The 24,691-nt window shown below is 51.9% G+C and overlaps 1 protein-coding gene across 1 annotated transcript; it reads left to right on the top strand.

The window, feature by feature from the left end:
- Window positions 1-10,387: 10,387 nt before the first annotated feature.
- Window positions 10,388-11,344, top strand: LOC311216382 (olfactory receptor 14A16-like; the record flags this gene model as incomplete). Its single annotated transcript, XM_084297925.1, has 1 exon — window positions 10,388-11,344. One exon carries the CDS (start codon window positions 10,388-10,390, stop codon window positions 11,342-11,344), a length of 957 nt encoding a protein of 318 aa, XP_084154051.1.
- Window positions 11,345-24,691: the final 13,347 nt, after the last annotated feature.

Below are 24,691 nucleotides of genomic sequence, written 5' to 3'. Positions count from 1 at the left end.
CCTGCAGAAGAGAAGGCTAAGGGGTCACCTCATTGTGGCCTTTCAGTACTTAAAGGGAGCTTATTAAAAAAAAAAAAAAAAAAAAAAAAAAAAAAAGATGGAGAGCAACTCTTTGCTCAATCTGATAATGATAGAGGGGAAATGGTATGAAACTAAAAATGAGGAGATTTAGATTAGAGGTTAGGAGGAAATTCTTCACTCAGAGGGTGGTGAGGCACTGGAAAAGGTTGCCCAGAGAGGTTGTGGATGCCCTATCCCTGGAGGTGTTTAAGACCAGACTGGCTGAGGCACTGCGTAGCCTGATCTAGTGGGTGGCATCCCTACCCATGGCAGGAGGCTTGGAACTGGATGATCTTTAAGGTCTCTTCCTCACCAAGACGTTCTTTGATCCTGTGTTTCTATGATCCAAGTGCCTGTTGAACACTGACAGTCATGGGACATCAACCAGGTCTCTAGAAAGCCTGTTCCAGTGCTTGACCACCCTCACAGTACAGAATATTTTCCTAATGCCCAGTCTGAAGAGCCCCTGGTGCAGCTTTGTGCCTTTCCCACATGTCCTGCCATTGGTTACCAGGGAGAAGAGACCGGCACCCCCCTCTCCACTTCCCCTCCTGAGGAAGTTATTGAGAATAATGAGGTTGCCCTTCAGTGTTCTTTTCTCCAGACTAACCAGCAGTCCACAGGCTGTCTTCATAGGACAGACCTTTTACCAGCATTCCCCCTTTTCTCTTGGTTCCCCATCTAAAAAGGTCCCTACTGAGATAACCTCGCTGGAATAAACTTTTTCTCTCTGTCCCATGCTCTCACCAGTCAGTGTGACTGACGAGGTCTGTTTCCTTTCACTGCCTCCTTTATCACTTGTCAGTCAGGTTTATGTCCCTGGATGCATTGTGGTTTATCCCCAGGAAGTAGCCAAGCACCACACACACACAGCCAGTCTCTCCTTCCCCCTCCTCAAGAGACCAGGGGGAGATAAACAGGAGATGGGGAGAGACTATCAGGGAGAGTAGCAGTAGGACAAGGGGCAACAGTTAAAAAACAAAAAACAAAAACAAAACAAAACAAAACAAAACAAAACAAAAAAAAAAAAAAAAACAGATTTAGTTCAGATATAAAGAAGAAACTCCTCACAGAAATGGTGGTGAGTCACTGGAACAGATTGCTCAGAGGAGTGGAAGACTCATGCCCCCTAGTAGTGTTCAATATCAGGGTGGACGGGACCTTGAGCAACCAGGTCTAGTGGCAAGAGCGCTTTCCCATGGCAGCAGGGTTGGAACTAGATGGTCTTGAAGGTCCCCCCAGACCCAAAGAGTTCTATTATATGGCGATCCTGGAGTCCAGCAATTGGTTGTGTAGCTTATGTACACAGAGGGATTTCAGTTTCTGTGAAAAGTTTCATGTCCCTGATCATCAACAAATGCTTGGAAGTGATGGGATTCATCCTGCCTGTCACTTTGTGGGTGTCTGGTCTGAAAATGGGACACAAAAAGATGATTCTTATGCCAAACTCTTTTTTTTTTTTTTTTTTTTTCAGTTAGGAGAAAAGACGCCACTGGAAGCAAATGTCCATCCCCAGCTCAGAGCAAAAAAAACAGTGACTGCTTAGTCATTTTCGAAGTTGATTCCCCTGGAGGCCCAGGGACTTGTCAAGAGCTCCCTGTGCTGATGAGCTGGGATCCTGGGCTCCTGGGCCCAAGGGGAGCTCCTGGCAAGTGGGCAGCGCTGCAGAGAGACAGCTCTGCTCAGGAGCAGCTCCTCTGCACAGCACAGCAGGGCTGGGGGCACTGCCTGCAGGGGACAAGGGCGGCTGAGAGAAGGGAGGGAGATGTTAAAGGCAGTGTGGAGGGGGGATGCTGAGAGCTGACTGCAGAAGAAATCTTCAGAGCCCTGAACAGGGTAAGTCTGTGGCTGCAGGGCAACGCAACTGCTGTTCCTGTTGCCATCTCCAGATTTGCTGGCAAATCCTGCAGCCTATGGGATCTTTCATGAGGACTCTCAGAGCTTCTTTGGATAAGAGGAGAAGAACAAGGTCCAGAGCAGGGTTTACCTGTGAAAACTGTCAGAAGGAGAGGACTTGAGAGTTTCTTCTTTCAGGGCTGGCTGTTGGGTGTGCAGGCAGAGGTGCCAAGGGCTGTGGTGCAGAGCAGGGTCCCTCCTGTGCCCCAGGGCCTGTGTGCCAGGGCAGGGCCTCTGCTGCCTGCCAGGCTCAGCACTCAGCCTGCCTGGGGAGCTGCCCAGAGAGATGCGGGTAGAAGCTGCAGGTGGAAGGAGCCTCCTGGCAGGACAGGGTAGGGCAGGGTCCTGCTGGTGTCCAGATGCTGCTGCCTTGGACAGGCTTCTCACAGCTCCACAGCACCCCCACTACATATTTGGGGATATTCTTGACAGTGAAAACCAAGGCAGGGACTACCTGAAGGGAAGACTCTCTGGAGTCTGTGCTTTAAATTTCCTTCCCTGAAGGGCAGTCAGGGGGATCATTAGGAAGTTCACAGAATCACAGAACCACAGAATCACAGAATTTCTAGGTTGGAAGAGACCTCAAGGTCATCGAGTCCAACCTCCAACCTAACGCTAACAGCCCTCCACTAAACCATATCCCTAAGCTCTACATCTAAACGTCTTTTGAAGACTTCCAGGGATGGTGACTCCACCACTTCCCTGGGCAGCCTGTTCCAATGTCTAACAACCCTTTCAGTGAAGAAGTTCTTCCAAACATCTAACCTAAAACTCCCCTGGCTCAACTTAAGCCCATTCCCCCTCGTCCTGTCACCAGGCACGTGGGAGAACAGGCCAACCCCCACCTCGCTACAGCCTCCCTTGAGGTACCTAAAAAGAGCGATAAGGTCACCCCTGAGCCTCCTCTTCTCCAGGCTGAACAAGCCCAGCTCCCTCAGCCGTTCCTCGTAGGACTTGTTCTCCAGGCCCCTCACCAGCTTCATCGCCCTTCTCTGCACCCGCTCAAGCACCTCGATGTCCTTCTTGTAGCGAGGGGCCCAAAACTGAACACAGTACTCGAGGTGCGGCCTCACCAGAGCTGAGTACAGGGGGACGATCACCTCCCTAGCCCTGCTGGTCACGCTGTTCCTGATACAAGCCAGGATGCCGTTGGCCTTCTTGGCCACCTGAGCACACTGCTGGCTCATATTCAGCCGACTATCCACCATCACTCCCAGGTCCTTCTCTGCCTGGCAGCTCTCCAACCACTCATCTCCCAGCCTGTAGCTCTGCTTGGGGTTATTGCGCCCCAGGTGCAGGACCCGGCACTTGGCCTTGTTGAACTTCATGCAGTTGACCTCAGCCCATCGGTGCAGCCTATCCAGATCCTCCTGCAGAGCTTTCCTACCCTCGAGCAGATCGACACACGCACCTAACTTGGTGTCATCTGCGAACTTACTGAGGGTGCACTCGATGCCCTCGTCCAGATCATCAATGAAGATATTAAAGAGGACCGGCCCCAGCACCGAGCCCTGGGGGACGCCACTAGTGACTGGCCTCCAACTGGACTTGGCTCCATTCACCACGACTCTTTGGGCCCGGCTATCCAGCCAGTTTCTAACCCAGCGAAGCGTGCGCCAGTCCAAGCCAAGAGCAGCCAGTTTCTTGAGGAGAATGCTGTGGGAGACGGTGTCAAAAGCCTTGCTGAAGTCAAGGTAGACCACATCCACAGCTTTTCCCTCGTCCACCCAGCGCGTCACTTTGTCGTAGAAGGAGATCAGGTTCGTCAAGCAGGATCTGCCTTTCATAAAGCCATGCTGACTGGGCCTGATCGTCTGCTTGCCCTGCAAGTGCTGCGTGATGACTCTCAGGAGGATCTGCTCCATGAGCTTCCCTGGCACTGAGGTCAAACTGACAGGCCTGTAGTTTCCCGGGTCTGCCCTCCGGCCCTTCTTGTAGATGGGCGTCACGTTTGCTAGCCGCCAGTCGATTGGAACCTCCCCTGATAGCCAGGACTGTTGATAAATGATGGAAAGTGGCTTGGCCAGCTCCTCTGCCAGTTCCCTCAGTACCCTTGGGTGGATCCCATCCGGCCCCATCGACTTGCGCATATCTAAGTGCCGTAGCAGGTCACCAACCAGTTCTTCATGGATAGTGAGGGCCACATCCTGCTCCCCATCGCCTTCCACCAGCTCAGGGTACTGAGTATCCAGAGAACAACCGGTATTGCCGCTAAAGACTGAGGCAAAGAAGGCATTGAGCACCTCCGCCTTTTCCTCATCTCTTGTAACTAAGTTTCCCCCCGCATCCAGTAAAGGATGGAGATTCTCCTTAGTCCTCCTTTTTGTGTTGATGTATTTATAGAAACGTTTTTTGTTATCTTTAACGGCAGTAGCCAGATTGAGCTCCAGATGAGCTTTGGCCTTCCTAATTTTGTCCCTGCACAGCCTCGCTACTTCTTTAAAGTCCTCCTTAGTGGCCTGCCCACTTTTCCAAAGCTTATAAACCCTCTTTTTCCTCCTAAGATCAAGCCACAATTCTCTGTTGAGCCAGGCCGGTCTTCTTCCCCGCCAGCTCGTCTTTGGGCACGTGGGGACAGACCGTTCCTGCGCCATTAAGACTTCCCTCTTGAAGAGCGCCCAGCCTTCCTGGACCCCTCTGCCCTTCAGAACCACCTCCCAAGGGACTCCACCAACCAGTGTCCTGAGCAGCTCAAAGTCAGCCCTTCGAAAGTCCAATACAGCGGTTTTACTGGTCCCCTTCCTGGCCTCGCCAAGAATAGTGAACTCCACCATTGCGTGGTCACTCTGCCCAAGACAGCTCCCGACGATCACGTCCTCCACCAGTCCTTCTCTGTTTGTGAAGTTGTCAGGTTTGTATTAGTAAAACAAGCTCCAAGATCATTACACTGAAAGAGATCTGTAGGTTTATGAGGAACCCCATAACTCAGCAGGACTATCCTCCTGTCCAGATGCTGCTCTATGAGTCAGGCTCCAGAGCACTCCGAGGGTATTTTGGAGGAGACTCTTCAGGAGGAAGATCAGAGCAAGGAATTCTTGAAGGGAAGGTGTTTGCATTTTGACTTCTCTCCTCTTGTTTTCCTGGGTGGCAGTGGGAGATGGGAATGTATTTCTACGTTTTGATGAAGACCCTGAGAGCCCAGTTCTTCTTAGCTCTTAATAGGTACACGCTACTCCTTAGCCACTGAACACATGGAGATATTCCTGAAAGTTATACAGGAACAGGCAGTGTCTGCAAGACAGAGTTGAGCACACAGCGGGTGGAATGGGGTCTGTGAGCCATGGCAGGGAGGAGATGTGGGGACAGGGAAGCAGCTGCCAGCAGGGACAGCTCCAGGCAGCAGAGACCTGGGCAGGGAGCGAGAGGGAGCTGCTGCCTGAAACACCAAGGGAGGGGGGATTCAGGTACTCCCTGCCAGGCCTGCAGTGCAGGCCCCTTCTCTGCAGCAACCCCCTGCTCTCCTCTGACACCCAGCACAGCCTCTGCCCTCAGGGGCTTTAGGGCATAAGCCACCTCCTCCTCAGCTGGACCTCCCAGAGAGGAGAGGAGCCGGTGTCCTGCAAGGTGATGCACAAGAATGAGACTAAGAGTACCTGCCCTGCAGTGCCACTTCCAAAGGTGGCATGCAAGCTTTTTAAGCTGAAGGCTTCCCTGCATACCCATCTGCCTTTCTGTCTGTCTGCAGGTCAGAGCATTGTGATATTCTTTCTTATTTATCACACAGAATCACACAGAATCACACAGAATTTCTAGGTTGGAAGAGACCTCAAGGTCATCGAGTCCAACCTCCAACCTAACGCTAACAGCCCTCCACTAAACCATATCCCTAAGCTCTACAGCTAAACGTCTTTTGAAGACTTCCAGGGATGGTGACTCCACCACTTCCCTGGGCAGCCTGTTACAATGCCTCACAACCCTTTCAGTAAAGAAGCTCTTCCTCACATCTAACCTAAAACTCCCCTGGCTCAACTTAAGCCCATTCCCCCTCGTCCTGTCACCAGGCACGTGGGAGAACAGGCCAACCCCCACCTCGCTACAGCCTCCCTTGAGGTACCTAAAAAGAGCGATAAGGTCACCCCTGAGCCTCCTTTTCTCCAGGCTGAACAAGCCCAGCTCCCTCAGCCGCTCCTCGTAGGACTTGTTCTCCAGGCCCCTCACCAGCTTCGTCGCCCTTCTCTGCACCCGCTCAAGCACCTCGATGTCCTTCTTGTAGCGAGGGGCCCAAAACTGAACACAGTACTCGAGGTGCGGCCTCACCAGAGCTGAGTACAGGGGGACGATCACCTCCCTAGCCCTGCTGGTCACGCTGTTCCTGATACAAGCCAGGATGCCGTTGGCCTTCTTGGCCACCTGAGCACACTGCTGGCTCATATTCAGCCGACTATCCACCATCACTCCCAGGTCCTTCTCTGCCTGGCAGCTCTCCAACCACTCATCTCCCAGCCTGTAGCTCTGCTTGGGGTTATTGCGCCCCAGGTGCAGGACCCGGCACTTGGCCTTGTTGAACTTCATGCAGTTGACCTCAGCCCATCGGTGCAGCCTATCCAGATCCTCCTGCAGAGCTTTCCTACCCTCAAGCAGATCGACACACGCACCTAACTTGGTGTCATCTGCGAACTTACTGAGGGTGCACTCGATGCCCTCGTCCAGATCATCAATGAAGATATTAAAGAGGACCGGCCCCAGCACCGAGCCCTGGGGGACGCCACTAGTGACTGGCCTCCAACTGGACTTGGCTCCATTCACCACGACTCTTTGGGCCCGGCTATCCAGCCAGTTTCTAACCCAGCGAAGCGTGCGCCAGTCCAAGCCAAGAGCAGCCAGTTTCTTGAGGAGAATGCTGTGGGAGACGGTGTCAAAAGCCTTGCTGAAGTCAAGGTAGACCACATCCACAGCCTTTCCCTCATCCACCCAGCGCGTCACTCTGTCATAGAAGGAGATCAGGTTCGTCAGGCATGACCTGCCTTTCATAAAGCCATGCTGACTGGGCCTGATCGCCTGCTTCCCCTGCAATTGCTGCATGATGACTCTCAGGAGGATCTGCTCCATGAGCTTCCCTGGCACTGAGGTCAAACTGACAGGCCTGTAGTTTCCCGGGTCTGTCCTCCGGCCCTTCTTGTAGATGGGCGTCACGTTTGCTAGCCGCCAGTCGATTGGAACCTCCCCTGATAGCCAGGACTGTTGATAAATGATGGAAAGTGGCTTGGCCAGCTCCTCTGCCAGTTCCCTCAGTACCCTTGGGTGGATCCCATCCGGCCCCATCGACTTGTGCACATCTAAGTGCCGTAGCAGGTCACCAACCAGTTCTTCATGGATAATGAGGGCCACATCCTGCTCCCCATCGCCTTCCACCAGCTCAGGGTACTGAGTATCCAGAGAACATCCGGTATTGCCGCTAAAGACTGAGGCAAAGAAGGCATTGAGCACCTCCGCCTTTTCCTCATCTCTTGTAACTAAGTTTCCCCCCGCATCCAGTAAAGGATGGAGATTCTCCTTAGTCCTCCTTTTTGTGTTGATGTATTTATAGAAACGTTTTTTGTTATCTTTAACGGCAGTAGCCAGATTGAGCTCCAGATGAGCTTTGGCCTTCCTAATTTTGTCCCTGCACAGCCTCGCTACTTCTTTAAAGTCCTCCTTAGTGGCCTGCCCACTTTTCCAAAGCTTATAAACCCTCTTTTTCCTCCTAAGATCAAGCCACAATTCTCTGTTGAGCCAGGCCGGTCTTCTTCCCCGCCAGCTCGTCTTTGGGCACGTGGGGACAGACCGTTCCTGCGCCATTAAGACTTCCCTCTTGAAGAGCGCCCAGCCTTCCTGGACCCCTCTGCCCTTCAGAACCACCTCCCAAGGGACTCCACCAACCAGTGTCCTGAGCAGCTCAAAGTCAGCCCTTCGAAAGTCCAATACAGCGGTTTTACTGGTCCCCTTCCTGGCCTCGCCAAGAATAGTGAACTCCACCATTGCGTGGTCACTCTGCCCAAGACAGCTCCCGACGATCACGTCCTCCACCAGTCCTTCTCTGTTTGTGAAGAGAAGGTCTAGCGGGGCACCACCCCTGGTAGGTTCACTAACCAGCTGCGTCAGGAAGCTATCTTCCACGCTCTCCAGAAACCTCCTAGACTGCTTTCTCAGGGCTGTGTTGTGCTTCCAGGATATGTCAGGGAAGTTGAAGTCCCCCACGAGTACAAGAGCTGATGATTTAGCAACCTCTGTCAGCTGCCTGTAGAATTCCTCATCCGTCTCCTCATCCTGGTTCGGCGGTCTATAGCAGACCCCGACCAGGACACTAGCCTTGTTGTCCCTGCCGATCCTAACCCAAAGGGACTCGACCTTGTCATTCCCAACCTCGAGTTCTACAACCTCGAAAGACTCTCTAATATAGAGAGCCACACCACCACCCCTTCTATGCTGCCTGTCCCTTCTACAGAGCTTATAGCCAGGCATTGCAGCACTCCAGTCATGAGACTGGTCCCACCACGTCTCCGTGATGGCAACCAAGTCGTAGCCTGCCTGCCGCACGATGGCTTCCAGCTCCTCCTGTTTGTTACCCATGCTGCGTGCATTGGTGTAGATGCACTTCAGCTGGGCCATAGCCTTATCCTCCAGCTTTGCCATTGTTCCCCCTGGCACAGCCCCAACAATCCTAGCCTCAGCCCCATCCCCCTTCCTACCTAGTTTAAAGCCCTCTCAATGAGCCCTGCCAGTTCCTGGCCCAGGATCCTTTTTCCCCTAAAAGATAGGGACCCGTCTGCGGCCATCAGGCCAGGTGCTGAGTAAAGTGCCCCATGATCAAAAAACCCAAGATTTCTGCGTTGGCACCAGTCCCGGAGCCACGTGTTTAACAGGTGAGCTTTCCGTGTCCTCTCTGAACCCCTCCCTGCCACCATAGGGATGGACGAAAACACCACCTGCACTCCCGCTCCATCCACTAACCGACCCAGTCCCCTAAAGTCCCTTTTGATAGCCTTGAGGCTTCTCTCTTCGATGTTATCACTGCCCGCCTGGACTATCAAAAGGGGGTAATAGTCAGAGGGGCGTACCAGGTTAGGAAGCTTCCTGGCAACGTCCCTGACCCTGGCCCCAGGGAGACAGCAGACTTCCCTACGGGTAGGGTCAGGCCGACAAATAGGGCCCTCTGTTCCCCTAAGAGTCGAGTCACCAACAACAATAACCCTCCTGTCTTTCTTGGTGGAGGCAGTCCTGAGGCGCGGAGTCGACCTCCTCGCCCCAGGCATCCTCCTGGGAACATTTGCTACCTCTTCCTCACACACCGGCCTCTCAATCTCTAGGGCCTCAAACCTGTTGTGTAAGGGCACCTGGGAGGGTGGGGCCGGAAGGGGAGGGGATCGCCTGCGATGTCGAGCAGGGACTTGTTTCCATTCCTCCTCAGCTCCCAGATCCCCTCCCTCTGCCCGACGGGGACAGGGCAGGGGGTCCGCCCCCATTTGAGGAGTCTCACCTCGGCACCTCCCCTTGAGGCCCTGCAGGGAGTTACTCCAGAAGTCTATCTCCCGCTCACACTCCCTGATGGCCCTCAACCTCTCCACCTCCTCCTTGAGCTCCGCCACCATGCGGACCAGGTCATCCACCTGCTCGCACCTCACGCACGCAGTTTCTCTGCCTCCCGCCGATGGCAGCAACAGGCTCAGACACTCCTTGCATCCGGTGACCTGAACTGCGGCATTTTTTAACGGGTAGTCGGTCTGCGTGTGTACCGACTTCCTGGAGAGCGCGCCGTGCCTGGTGGCGACCATTATCACCTAGCTACGGCTGTTGTTAACGAGGTGTTGTTTGTGTGTAGGGGGAGTGCTCTGCCCTGCCTGCGCGCCCTGCCTGCGCGAACTGCCGCGCCACTCCCTTCTGACGCGCCACGCCCTGTTTGCCCGTCCTGTTCGCCGCGCTCCTGGTCGCTCGCGCTCCCTAGGGGCAGCTTTTGAATGGCTGGGGAGGGGGCGCTGCTGGCTCCGCCTTCGCCTCGTCAGCCTCCCTCACGAGGGCTGCCGGGTCCTGGCGGCTCCCTCCAGTAGGCTCGATGCCGGAAAAAAAAAAAAATTAGCCCTGCCTGGCCCGATCCCCCGCTCCGCTGCAGAACGCGTCTGCCCCGGAGCCGATCGCCTCGGCAAAAATCCACCTGTGTGTGGGTCTCCTACTCTCTTGTCTGGGGTGCAGGTGTGTGTAAGCTTCTGTTCTGACATGAAATGCTGGGTCCTGCCCTGAGGGCATCTTTTTGGGAACAAGGTGCCCAAGCTTCATTTTAAACTGTCAGACACGCCTGTCATCCACTTGGGAGGGTTGGAGATAAGCTGACTCATTCCTCATTCAGATCAGGGAAGGGTAATTTCTGTGGGAGGTGTGAATCTTGCTCAGAGAAGTCTCTCTAACTTGTCTCTGCTTTTTTCCTCCATGGATAGCCAGTCCTGTCCTGAGGCTGCAAATGTCCAACAGCACCTTCCCCACAGAGTTCCTCCTCCTGCCATTCACAGACACACGCGAGCTGCAGCTCCTGCACTTCGCGCTCTTCTTGGGCATCTACCTGGCTGCCCTCCTGGGCAACAGCCTCATCCTCACAGCCATAGCCTGCGACCACCGCCTCCACACCCCCATGTACTTCTTCCTCCTCAACCTTGCCCTCCTTGACCTGGGCTCCATCTCCACCACTGTTCCCGAAGCCATGGCCAATTCCCTGTGGGATACCACGACCATTTCCTATGCAGGCTGTGCTACCCAGGTCTTTTTCTTTATTCTTTTTGTCTCAGCAGAGTTTTATCTTCTCATCATCATGGCCTATGACCGCTACGTTGCCATCTGCAAACCCCTGCACTATGGCACAATAATGGCCAACAGTACTTGTATCAACATGATAGCAGTTCTCTGGGGCAGTACTTCTCTCTATGCTGTGCTGCACACTGCCAATACATTTTCCCTTCCCCTTTGCCAAGGCAATGCCCTAGGCCAGTTCTTCTGTGAACTTCCCCAGATCCTCAAGCTCTCCTGCTCAGATGCGTACCTCAGAGAAGCTGGGCTTCTTGTGGTTAGTGCCTGTTTATTATCTGGGTGTTTTGTTTTCCTTGTGCTGTCTTATGTGCAGATCTTCAAGGCTGTGCTGAGGATCCCCTTGCAGCAGGGCCGGCACAAAGCCTTTTCCACATGCCTCCCTCACCTGGCTGTGGTCTCCCTGTTCATCAGCACTGGCATATTTGCCTACCTGAAGCCCCCCTCCATCTCTTCTCCATTCCTCAACCTTTTGCTGGCCGTTCTGTACTCCGTGGTGCCCCCAGCTCTGAACCCCCTCATCTACAGCATGCAAAACAAGGAGCTCAAGTGTGCAGTTAGGAGACAGATTTGGGGAATGTTTTCCAGTACTTATAAAGATCCCTTCACTGTCCAATAATGAATACAAGTACATCCCCTTCCAAGCTTGTGTTGTCTTTGTACTCATTATTATTATTATTAATTATTATTTTTTTAGGGGGTTGTGTTATTATTACTGCTTCTGTTCCTTGCATTTGTACATAAATATTTGGATTCCCCCCACTGCTGTGAATGAACAAGCTTATACTGACCCATTAGTAGGCCGTATAGATGTGCACCTAACACTGTGAGTCAGTGAAGACTCTCTCATGACATCTCAGTAATAAAATGGAATTACCCCAGTGCAATGCCTGAAGGCTGGGACTTCCTTCCCCCCAAAAATGTGTCAAGAATAGGCCCAAAGAATTGCTCCCCACAAGGATCTGTACCTGCTTCAGTTCAGGAGGGAATAGCTCATTTTTGCATTGTGACCTGTCAGAGACCAAGGACTAGATTTAACACTCACCCATGGGTGTCTGCTGACAGCAGAGGCAGCGAATGGTCACTGCGTTACAGAGCCAGGGCCATTCCCACATGTGATCCATAGGTGATGTCCTTCAGGAGGGGAATCTGGAGCTGCCTGCAGAGCCCAGGATACCTCCAGGGACACAGGAGCCTGGTGTGAGCAGTGACTGCAGCCCCTCTGAAAGTGAGAGATCTCCCACTGTGAGCTCAGCCACAGTGAAAGAACTAAAGCCAGGTATTTCAGGGAACCTGTGACTCCTCAATCTCAGGGAAGAGAGTGGGCACCCAGCAGGCAGAGGAGAGGGAAGCTGTGGAGTGATTCATTTCTCCCTTCGTAAAGTACCTCTGTCTGGTACAGAACCACAGCCTGGTTGTTGTGTGCAGCAGCAGCAGCAGCTTGGGGACCACTTGTGGGGAGTGTGGGGATGGCCATTCCCCACTACCCAAGGGGAGCTAATCTTTGAAATTTGACCAGCTCCATCTTCCTGCTGGCATCAGCGTCTGTAATGGTGGAACAGCTACTGTGGATCAGCACTGGGTCATGGGCTCAGACATTTCAATACCCAGCTGCAGAAAGCACTGACTAACCTGATCTACCGTAAAGCTATAACTGCTCAGAGAAGATTATGGTAGTGAACACCTCCAGAGGTCCCTTCTGACTCAGGGAAGAAAGGGCTAGACTGTGGAGTTAGAGTGCATGACAATGCTGTGTTTTGAGGCCTCACCGCTGTTTGTAATCCCTGCTCCTCAAGGTTACACAGTGAGTGGTGTCATTCTCAAAATGAGTCTCTGCCCTTGGGAACCTGGAGTACAGCTGGTGCAATGATACTACAGAAAAGTTCTCAGAGACATTGCAAGACATTCCAGAATGACTGAATCACAAATTGGTTGGAGTTGGAAAAAGTCGCTCCCCATGTTACTTGTAAATTCCCTTTAAGTACTGGAAGGCAAGAAAAAGATTCCCCCCAGAGTCTTCTCTTCTCTAGGCTCAACGAACCCAGCTGACTCAGCCTGCCTTCACAGGAGAGGTGTTCCACTCCACTGATTATTGCTGTGGCTCTGCTATGGTCCCACTCTCTAAGTCCTATGTCCAAAATCTTATGTGTCTGTTGTGCTGGGGCCCCGGAGCTGGATGCAGAACTCCAGGTGGGTTCTCACAAGAACAGAGAAGAGAGGAAGAATCACCTCCCTCAACCTGCTGGTCACTCTGCTTTAGATGCAGCCCAGGATACTGTAGGCTTTTGGGGCTGCAAGTGGACATTCCTGACTCATGTTGAGCTTCTCTTCAACCAGCACCCTCAGGTCCTTCTCATCAGGGCTACTCTCAATCCATTCTTTCTGGCCTGTGTTTGTGCTTGGGATTGCCCTAACCATTATGTGGGGAACAGACTGGTGTGTCTAACCCAGCTCCAACCCCCTGCCACAGGTCTTTCCTTTTCCATCAATAGAGAGGTGACGTTTTCTGTAAGGGCACCTCAGGCTTTGGGGGAAGACTCTTCTTCCCTTGTCGTTGCCACGTTCCATCCTCTGGCGATATTGGCCCCCCTCCCTTCTGTGAGTGCAGCGAGGGAGTTTTGGGTTATTTGGCTGTGGGCTGTGGGTGCCCTGCAGACTGCAGGATCCAGCCTTCCAACTCCTCATCAGCCTCCTTGCTGCTATGCAGCCTTCTCCCTGCCTCCTGCAGCTCGGCCCCCTGCTGCAGGAGGTCCTCCAACTGGGCGCACCTTTGGCAGGCAATTCTACTGCCTGCCCCTGCCCCAGGGGAAAGGCCTGGGCACTTCCAGCAGCCTGAGGTCTGCACGGCAGCCTCACTCCTCGGCAGCTCTGTCTGGGTGCAGGCATCAGCCACCGCTGGGGCAGATGGTGCTGGTGGCCCAGCTGGAGCTGCAGCCTCTGCCCAGAGATGAGTGGCTACTGTTCTGCCTTGAGGATCAGTGGGGTGCATGCCCTCAGGCTGTGCAGGCCTGGGTGTGGGGTGCAGGTGTACCTGGTGCCTCCCACCCTTTGCTGAATGGCCCTCCCTCACTGGGTGCCCTCCGTGCACCTCCTGGGCCAATGGCTGCACCAACAACAGCACCAACCAGACCCACTCCGTTTCCCCACATTGTTGGCCATGCTCCTGGTCACTGGCACTCGTGGGGGTGGGGGTTGGTTGCCATCAATGCCCATGCTTTGTCAGCCACTCTGGTGAGAGCTGCAAGCTCTAGGCAGGTCTCTGCACTCCCCTGGTACTGTCCTTGCTCAGGAAACCCTTGTAGGCTGTGATCTGCCACTGCTCTGGAGAAAGTGACTGCCTGGAGCTGATCACCTCAGATGATTACAGAGTAATGCTGGACACAGGTCCAGCACAGACTGGGAGACAAGTGGCTAGAGAGCAGCTCAGCAGAAAGGGCTCTCAAGGTGCTGCTTGACAGCAGGCTCAACATCAGCCAGCAGGGTGCCCTGGCAGACAAGAGGGCAAAAACCATCTTGGGATGCATTAAGCACAGCACAGACAGATGGTCAAAAGAGGTGAGTTTTCAGCTATATTGAGCATTGGTGCAGCCTCCCCTTAAATCATGTATGCAATTCTGGTGTTCACAATAGAAGAAAGATGTGGAGCTGAAAGCATCCAGAGGAGGACAGCAAAGGTGGGCTGGAAGGCATGTCCTGTGAGGAGAGCCTGAGGACACTTGGGTTGTCTAGTCTGGAGAAAAGAAGGCTGAGGGGTGACCTCATTACTCTTGACAACTTCCAGAGAAGGAGAAGTGGAGAGGGAGGTGACAATCTTTTCTCCCTGGTAACTGACAGAATGTGTGGGAATGTGTGGTGTAAATGCCTGAAGTAACTAGGAAAATAAAACTAACATTCACATTTTTAAGGAAAAGGTACAGCATTGAAGAGGCTTTCAGGGTAGGGCATAACTGCATTACCTGAGCGTTCCCTAGGCTCCCAACCTTAGATGCTGTCGTGCTGGGGAAACTTGGTGTGCTAGCTCCAAGGAACAGCACGGAGCGTAGAGTGGAGTGGAGACACCACAGCTAGGCTCTGTAATCAGGTGGGGCCTCGATTGTTCTTGTGCACAAAGCTGCACTTTTTGCCACCCTAAGCCAAAGACCTGTCATGTTTTGACAAATGCTGTACCCTAGTGTACTTTTTGCTCATTATAATATCATTATAATACCAAAACACACCTCCATCCCAAAAGCTACCCGCCTCCAAGGTGCGACCATCCCTCACTGAGCATGCGCTCTGAATTTCTCGGAGCCTATTACTTTAAACGGAGACGGGAAAACTTTACACCAATCATAACTAAGATATGCTTGACTAGAGCCACTCAAGCTCCACCTAAAACATAGAAAATAATATAAATTGGCCCAAGAGACAGGGGATGTTAGGGAAGATACCACCGTCAGGGGAGATACCATCCCAAGGACAACATCCTTAGGACCTCCTGACTCCTGGGATCAGTCGACGGGCTGAGCCTCTCTTCCCCCCCATTGGGACGCCTTTGGGTGAGATCTGAATACTTGCTTATAAACCTCTATAGAGTCTTTGATCCTTTTAACGCGTTTATTTCTAGGCTGCGCACCTGTAATATCTGTAACACCTGCAACACCTATAACATCTATAATATCTGTAACATCTATAACATCTATAACACCTGTAACATCTGTAACATCTGCAACACCTATAACATCTGTAACATCTATAACACCTACAACCCCTATGTATTTTACGCATACTAGCTTGCTTTTGCAGACAGTCACTATCGCCGGCAATCCAAAAGAACCTGATTATCTGTTGCTGTAATAAACCATACTTGATTGCATTGTGATAACTCTCATTAAGTGCAACGAGGGTGAGGGTGGTTATCCGTGATAGTTCAGTGTTCTGAATCTAACCAGACCCCCAGGCGGTTAATGCATTTTTGGTGAATGTCCGAACGGACCCCCAGGCGGTTAATGCATTTTTGGTGAATGCCTGAATGGACCCCCAGGCCGTTAATGCGTTGATGGTGAATGTCTGACTGGACCCCCAGGCGGTTAATGTGTTTTTGGTGAATGTCCGACTGGTTCAGTACCCTGAACCTGACCGGGCCCGTAACGGTTAATCAGCTACACCCCTTAACGCGACAGAATAACAACAAAGCTACACAAGGAGAGGTTCACACTGGAGATAAGAAACCTTTCACTTCTGTGAGGGTGGTCAAACACAGGAACAGGCTTCCTAGAGACCTGGTTGATGCCTCAGGCCTGTCAGTGTCAGAGAGGCATTTAGACAATGCTCTCATATACAGTCTCTGACTTCCGGGTTAGCCCTCAAGAGATTGGTCACTTGTACCAGATACCCTTTGAAGGTCTCTTCAAACTGAACTATTCTGTTCCATTTGGCTCAATTTGTTTTGATCCACTTAAATTCTATTCTATAAATCTAGACAGCCCCTAGCCTGTGTCACAGTAGGGCAGTTGTCCACCTCAGAAGCAGAAATGGGGTTTTGTCCTTGTTGGACATCATGGCGTTTCAATTGGCCTATCCCTCCAACACTGTTATTATTGGAAAAGGGAATACTGTGGGGGATTGTATTGAATCCAGGTAAATGAGACCCACTCCTCTCCTTTCACTCAGAGATGTGGTCATTTCATCCTAGGAAATATTGCAGGTGGTCAGGTATGGTCTACCCTCACTTTCAGTCACTTTCTTATCAATACTCCAAGCAATGAGATCCAAGAGGACATGCTCTGGAAAAGACTCCTCAACCAAAGTAATACTAAGCAAGCTTTAGCTCCCCAGCTCATCTCGTGGACCTTCTTGAAATCTGCATGCAACTTTTGCAGAGGAATGTTTTATGGCAATGAGCTTTTCTGCCTTTCAGGGCTACTGACAATGAGATCTCCACTAACAGCCTCCTGAACAGGCCCAGAAATGCTGCTTTGAGATCTGGCACCTAAGTCCTCTATCTCCTTCCTTATGTCCCTCAGCTCTGACATCAGGCCAAGATGTTTCTTTTCCTTTGGGAAGCCTGGTAGCAAATTTCCAAAACTCCACGTGTGCAAAGACTTTAAAGCCAGAGACATGCTGGAGTGGACAGCAGTTGGGAACGTACAGTTGAAATGGGACGTCAACAGAGAGAGAAAACCCTGCTGTCCCCAAGGACAGAGAGAATCAGAGCTGGGATGCCCTGGACAGGCCTGGCAGGAAACAGATTTGCTGCCAGGTGTGTCTCTGCAGCCCCTGAAGGCCTCTGGCAGAGGTGAAGCTGATCTCCAGGAACAACCAGGTGCTGCTGACAGGCACTCTGTGAAAACTGTTGGCTTGTTCAATGACATCAAGAGGCTGAGTAAAAGTGGAGGGAGGGAGCAAACTGTCTGCAATTGCTGCCTTGGTTTTCTGCCATGCGTTTGCTCTGGATGGTGATGGCTTTCCTTCCCAGGACCAGTGCTGGCCCTTCCAGCCACAGGTAGTTTTGTGTGAGAGTCTTGACATCTGATGTAGCGCTACAGGCCCGGTATTTGGCCATAACAAAATCAAGAACCTTCCCTGAATTGGCTTAGGCAATGTGGAGATGTCCATGAGGCCACTGCCATTATGGTCAGTAATGGAGATGTTGTAAACATGGTTGATGGAGAAGACAGAAACTTAGCTCTCCCTGTGCTACATGACTCCATATCGTCAAGTGAAAGCAGTGTAGGTTGCTCAGAAAATACTAATGGACACTAAAAAGATTCAGTGGTGCTAAATGTAGGCATCTGCTCTCATTTCTGTTAGCCCAAGAAAATCTCCCTGCACTTAAAAATGATGCTCTCGGATACTCCCTGGCTCCCACAATTAATCCATCAGAGCATGCAGTTACCTGCATCTGTCTCTGGCCACCTCTGGAAAATCAGCTCCCTCCTGGCCTCTGTCTCCATTCAATGTGCTGGGAGCTGAGGCAAGCAGATTACATGCAGATGCCTGGTTTGTGCCCAGGCAAGAGGAATCCTGTGGGCTTGTGTAAGGCACGGGAGGGAGCTGAACCCCCTTCTAGCTTCTGGACTGCAAAGAATGAGATGTCCTGGTTGACTAAGCTGAAATCCTTTCCTCACCAGGAGAAAGAAAAATCTCTCCAGGTCCTTGCATGGAATACCTACCTGAAACCAGGACATGGAAAGGTGATTCTGTGTCATTCCCCATATTGTTTATCTGATAATGCATAACAACAGTGCTGGAAATGAGTTCCCTTGTCCAGTGGAGGGAAGGAACATCAGGGATTGCTTCACTTTCAAAGTCAATTCCCCTGGAGGTCCAGGGACACCTCCAGGGAGGCTGAAGGGGTAGACACAGGGACGCATTGGGCTGGAGCTGTGCTGATGAGTTGGGCCGGGTTCCTGGGCCCAAGGGGAGCTCCTGGCAAGCGGGCAGCACTGCAGAGAGACAGCTCTGCCCAGGAGCAGATCCTCTGCACAGCGCAGCAGGGCTGGGGGCACAGCCTGCAGAGGACAAGGGTGACTGAGAGAAGGGAGGGAGATGTTAAAGGCAGAGTGGAGGGGGGATGCTGAGAGCTCACTGCGGGAGAAATCTTCACAGCTGTAACATGGTAAGTGTCTGAGTGAGGGCAGGAAATGCAGTATCCTACAGGGTTCTTCTATAGCTGCCAGTTCCCATGGCTTATAAGACATGTCACAGGAGCTGTGCTGGCTTCTCTAGTACAGAGAACAGGGATAGACATTCCCTGGAATACTGATTACCTGACAAAGCTGTCAGAAGGACAGGACGTGAGGCTTCCTAATCACCGGGCTGGCTGCAGGCTGTGCAGGCAGGGTGCAGGCAGGGGTGGCCAGGGCTGTGGTGCAGAGCAGGGTCCCTGCTGTGACCCAGGGGCTGTGTACCTGGGCAGAACCTCTGCTGCCTGCCAGGCTCAGCACTCAGCCTGCCCAGGGAGCTGCCCAGGGTGCAGCTGTGGATGGAAGGAGCCTCCTGGCAGGGCAGGGCAGGGCAGGGCAGTGCAGGGCAGGGCAGGGTCCTGCTGATGCCTGAGGCAGGATGCTCACAGCTCCACAGCACCCCTAGGCCATATCAGCAGGACTTTTCAGACAGAAGGTCCAGTCTGTGGTTGCCTGATGTGGTCTGGGCTTTCCTGATGCTGTGCTTTCAGGTTTCTTTGGTTCGTCAGGATAGGAATGGAAACAGAGCTGTACAGAGTACAGAAGATTTGGAGTTTCTGTCACCTCAATTTTTATGAGGAACCTCAGAAAGTGCCTTCAGCATCCTCAGTCATTCATAATGCAGCAGCATCACCTTCCCAGTTTAATCAGGGCTTGTGTGGCCTGCTCTTCAGCACCTACACACACTGAAAAGGTGCAGGACAGAGCTGAGCAGACAGCAGATGGGATGGGGTGTGTGAGCACTGGAAGGGCACAGACATGGGGAAAGAAAAGGAGCTCCTGGAATGGACTCCTGCAGGCAGCAGAAATAGGCAGGGAGAAAAGGAACTGCAAAGGGAAACCCTGCTGCAGAGGATAGACAGGCACCTCCTACCATCCCCTGCAGTGCAGGTTCCATCCCTGAGCAACCCCCCTCAGCTCTCCTCTCCCACCCAGCAGAGCCTCTGCCCTCTGGGCTGGGGGATCCTGGGCAGGAGCTGCCTCCTGGGTAGCCAGAGCCCCAGAAGAAGGAAGGTCTGCCTCTCCAGTTCTGTGCCCTGTCCCACTGTCCTGCAAAGGGCTGAGAGCCACTGTTCTGTCATGGTGCTGCCTGGTAGGCAGCAGGCACGGCTGGGCAGAGTGACCCCTTCCTGCTTGCTCATCTATCCCTCCCCTTTCTCGGTCATGCTGCTTGTCCTTTTCCCTCTACCTCTCTGTGTTGCTTCCTTTCTCTTATGCTGGGGCCATTGGGTATGTCAGCTCTTTGGGGCAGCAGGGTTGGGGTAAGCTGAGTGTCCTGTGAAGGAGCCCTCAGGCAGGGAATTGTGTTCCTCACAGTTCACTCAAACAAAACAGAACAGAGCACCAGCCAGGGAGCTGTAAGTATGCCATCCTGAGCAGGGGAAAATGGAACTGAGTGTGTAAGGAATCTGTGAGAAACAGAGTCGATTCTGCTCAGAGACCCTGACGTTTTGTGACGTTTTGTGTCCTGACGGTTTGTGTGTTTTCCTCCATGGACAGACAACCATGCCCACAGGAAGAAAATGTCCAACAGCAGCTTCCCCAATGAGTTCCTCCTCCTGCCATTTACAGACACACGAGAGCTGCAGCTCCTGCACTTCGCGCTCTTCCTGGGCATCTACCTGGCTGCCCTCCTGGGCAACGGCCTCATCCTCCCAGCCATAGCCTGTGACCACCGCCTCCACACCCCCATGTACTTCTTCCTCCTCAACCTCGCCCTCCTCGACCTGGGCACTATTACCACCACTGTCCCCAAAGCCATGGCCAATTCCCTGAGGAAGACAACAGCCATCTCCTACTCAGGTTGTGCTACCCAGGTCTTTTTTCTCTTCTTCATGCTTGGAGCAGAATATTCTCTTCTCACCATGTCCTGGTTTCAGTTAGAACAGAATTAATTTTCTTCCTGCTCCAACTTCCAGCAGACAGTCCTTCAAACACAGAAACGAAGAAGATTCCGACCAGGATTAGGGAGGCCCTGCCTCCAGCCAGGGGGAGGAAAGGGATAATCGAGTTTATTGGACTGTGTGGATTCGATGGCCTGGCACATCAGACGCACAGAAGTATAAGGCTTTAGTAGACACCGGTGCACAATGCACTATAATGCCATCAAGCTATAAAGGACCAGAGCCCATCTATATTTGTGGAGTGACAGGGGGATCTCAGCGGTTGACTGTATTGGAGGCTGAAGTGAGTCTGACTGGGAATGAGTGGGAAAAGCACCGTATTGTGACTGGCCCGGATGCTCCATGTATCCTTGGCATAGACTATCTCAGAAGAGGATATTGCAAGGACCCAAAAGGGTTCCGGTGGGCTTTTGGTATAGCTGCTTTAGAGACAGAGGGCATTAAACAATTCTCTACCTTGCCTGGTCTCTCAGAGGACCCCTCTGTTGTGGGGTTGCTGAGGGTCGAAGAACAGCAAGTGCCAATCGCTACCACAACTGTGCACCGGCGGCAATATCGCACTAACCGGGACTCCCTGATTCCCATCCATAAGCTAATTCGTCAATTGGAGAGCCAAGGAGTGATCAGCAAGACTCATTCACCTTTCAATAGTCCCATATGGCCAGTGCGAAAGTCTAATGGCGAGTGGAGACTAACAGTGGACTATCGTGGCCTGAACGAAGTGACGCCACCACTGAGTGCTGCAGTGCCGGACATGCTGGAACTTCAGTACGAACTTGAATCGAAGGCAGCCAAGTGGTACGCCACAATTGATATCGCTAATGCATTTTTCTCCATCCCTCTAGCAGCAGAGTGCAGGCCACAGTTTGCTTTCACTTGGAGGGGAGTCCAATATACTTGGAATCGACTGCCCCAGGGGTGGAAACACAGCCCTACCATGGACTGATCCGGTCTGCACTGGAGCAGGGGGAAGCTCCTGAACACCTGCAGTACATCGATGACATTATTGTGTGGGGTGACACAGCAGAGGAAGTTTTCGAGAAAGGGAAGAAAATAGTCCAAATCCTTCTGAAAGCCGGTTTTGCCATAAAACAAAATAAAGTCAAAGGACCTGCACGAGAGATCCAGTTTTTAGGAATAAAATGGCAAGATGGACGTCGTCAAATCCCAATGGATGTGATCAACAAAATAACAGCTATGTCTCCACCAACTAACAAAAAAGAAACACAGACTTTCCTAGGTGTTGTGGGGTTTTGGAGAATGCACATCCCAAATTACAGTCTGATTGTAAACCCGCTCTACCAAGTAACCCGTAAGAAGAATGAGTTTGAATGGGGCCCTGAACAACGACAAGCCTTTGAACAAATTAAGCAGGAAATAGTCCATGCAGTAGCCCTTGGGCCAGTTCGAACAGGACCAGATGTAAAGAATGTGCTCTACACTGCAGCCGGGGAGAACGGCCCCACCTGGAGCCTCTGGCAGAAAGAACCCGGGGAAACTCGAGGTCGGCCCCTGGGGTTTTGGAGACGGGGATACAGAGGGTCTGAGGCCCGCTATACTCCAACTGAAAAGGAGATATTGGCAGCATATGAAGGAGTTTGATCTGCTTCAGAGGTGGTCGGTACTGAAGCGCAGCTCCTCCTAGCACCCCGATTGCCGGTACTAGGCTGGATGTTCAAGGGAAGGGTTTCTTCTACGCATCATGCAACTGATGCTACGTGGAGCAAGTGGGTTGCACTGATTACTCAGCGGGCTCGAATAGGAAACCCCAGTCGCCCAGGAATATTGGAAGTGATTATGGACTGGCCAGAAGGCAAATACTTTGGGATATCATCCGAGGAGGAGGTGGGTCGTGCTGAAGAAGCCCCACTGTACAACCAGTTACCAGAGAATGAAAAGAAATATGCCCTGTTCACTGATGGGTCCTGTCGTATTGTGGGGAAGCATCGAAGATGGAAGGCTGCTGTATGGAGTCCTACACGACGAGTTGCAGAAGCTGCTGAGGGAGAAGGTGAATCGAGTCAGTTTGCAGAAGTGAAGGCCATTCAGCTGGCTTTAGACATTGCTGAACGAGAAAAATGGCCAGTTCTCTATCTCTACACCGATTCATGGATGGTAGCAAATGCCCTGTGGGGATGGTTACAGCAATGGAAGCAAAACAACTGGCAGCGTAGGGGCAAACCCATCTGGGCTGCTGCATTGTGGCAAGATATTGCTGCTCGGGTAAAGAACTTGGCTGTGAAAGTACGTCACGTAGATGCTCATGTGCCCAAGAATCAGGCTACTGAAGAACATCAGAACAACCAGCAGGTGGATCAGGCTGCTAAGATTGAAGTAGCTCAGGTGGATCTGGATTGGCAGCATAAAGGTGAATTATTTATAGCCCGATGGGCCCATGACACCTCAGGCCATCAAGGTAGTGATGCAACATACAGATGGGCTCGTGATCGAGGGGTGGACCTGCCCATGGACTCTATAGCACAGGTTATTCATGACTGTGAAACATGTGCTGCAATCAAGCAAGCCAAACGGTCAAAGCCTCTTTGGTATGGAGGACGATGGCTGAAATATAAATATGGAGAGGCCTGGCAGATTGATTACATCACACTCCCTCAAACTCGCAATGGCAAGCGCCACGTACTTACAATGGTGGAAGCAACCACCGGATGGCTGGAAACGTATCCTGTGCCTCATGCCACCGCCCGGAACACTATCCTGGGCCTTGAAAAGCAAGTCCTATGGCGACATGGTACCCCAGAAAGAATAGAGTCAGACAATGGAACTCATTTCCGAAACAACCTTATAGACACTTGGGCCAAAGAACATGGTATTGAGTGGGTGTATCACATCCCCTATCATGCACCAGCCTCCGGGAAAGTTGAACGATACAATGGACTGTTAAAGACTACATTGAAAGCAATGGGCGCTGGGACGTTCAAAAACTGGGATGCGCATTTGGCAAAGGCCACCTGGCTAGTCAATACTGGGGGATCTGCCAACCGAGCTGGACCTGCCCAATCAAACCTGTTACGTACTGTAGATGGGGATAAAGTTCCTGTAGTGCATGTAAAAAATATGCTGGGTAAAACAGTCTGGGCTACTCCTGCCTCAGGAAAAGGCAAACCCATTCGTGGAATTGTTTTCGCTCAGGGACCTGGATACACTTGGTGGGTGATGCAAAAGAACGGAGAGGTCCGGTGTGTACCTCAAGAAGATTTAATACTGGGTGAGAATAGCCCATGAACTGAATTGTACCATGTTAATTGCTATATAATACTGTATGTTACCACTACCATGACTACTATAGGTGACTAATTCGAATGTATGGAAAAGAGTGTAACCTGAGCATGACATAAATGGTATGGAATAAGGGGTGGATAGATGTCCTGGTTTCAGTTAGAACAGAATTAATTTTCTTCCTAGTAGCTGGTGGAATGCTGTGTTTTGGCTTAGGATGAGAAGAGTGCTGATAACACCCCGATGTTTTAATTGTTGCAGAGCAGTGCTTATACCAAGCCAAGGACACTTCAGACTTTTGCTCTGTCCTGCCAACAGGCAGGCTGGGGGTGCAGTAAGAGCTGGGAGGGGACAGACCCAGGACAGGTGACCCGAACTAGCCAAAGGGGTATTCCATAGCATCTGACGTCATGCTAAACAATATATAGGGGTGGCTAGCCGGGGGGAGGGGGCCGGACTGCTCGGGGTTAAGCTGGGCGTCGGTCAGCGGGTGGTGAGCAATTGCATTGTGCATCACTTGTTTGTACATATTATTATTAGTAGTAGTATTATCATCATTGTATTATTATTATTATTATTATTATTTTCCTGTCTTATTAAACTGTCTTTATCTCAACTCACGGGCTTCACTTTCCATTTCTCTCCCCCGTCCCAGAGAGGGAGGTGGGAGGGTGAGCGAACGGCTGCGTGGTATTTAGCTGCCAGCCGGGTTAAACCACGACACACCATCATGGCTTATGACTGCTACATTGCCATCTGTAAACCTCTGCACTATTGGACATTCATGGACAGCAGAGCTTGTGTCAACATGATAGCAGCTGCCTGGGGCAGTGGTTTTCTCAACTCTGTCCTGCATACTGCCAATACCTTTTCCCTACCCCTCTGCCAAGGCAATGCCCTGGACCAGTTCTTCTGTGGAATTCCCCAGATCCTCAAGCTCTCCTGCTCAGATGCCTACCTCAGAGAAGCTGGGCTTCTTGTGGTTAGTGTCTGTTTAGTACTCAGCTGTTTTGTTTTCATTCTTTTCTCATACATGCAGATAATCAGAGCAGTGCTCAGGATCCCCTCGCAGCAGGGCCGGCACAAAGCCTTTTCCACGTGCCTCCCTCATCTGGCTGTTGTCTCCATCTTTTCCAACACTGGCATGTTTGCCTACCT

The sequence above is a fragment of the Netta rufina genome (assembly GCF_964035555.1).
Source record: "Netta rufina genome assembly, chromosome: 18".
In the NCBI taxonomy this organism is placed as follows: Eukaryota; Metazoa; Chordata; class Aves; order Anseriformes; family Anatidae; genus Netta; species Netta rufina.
This window is presented reverse-complemented; position numbering and strand designations above follow the sequence as displayed.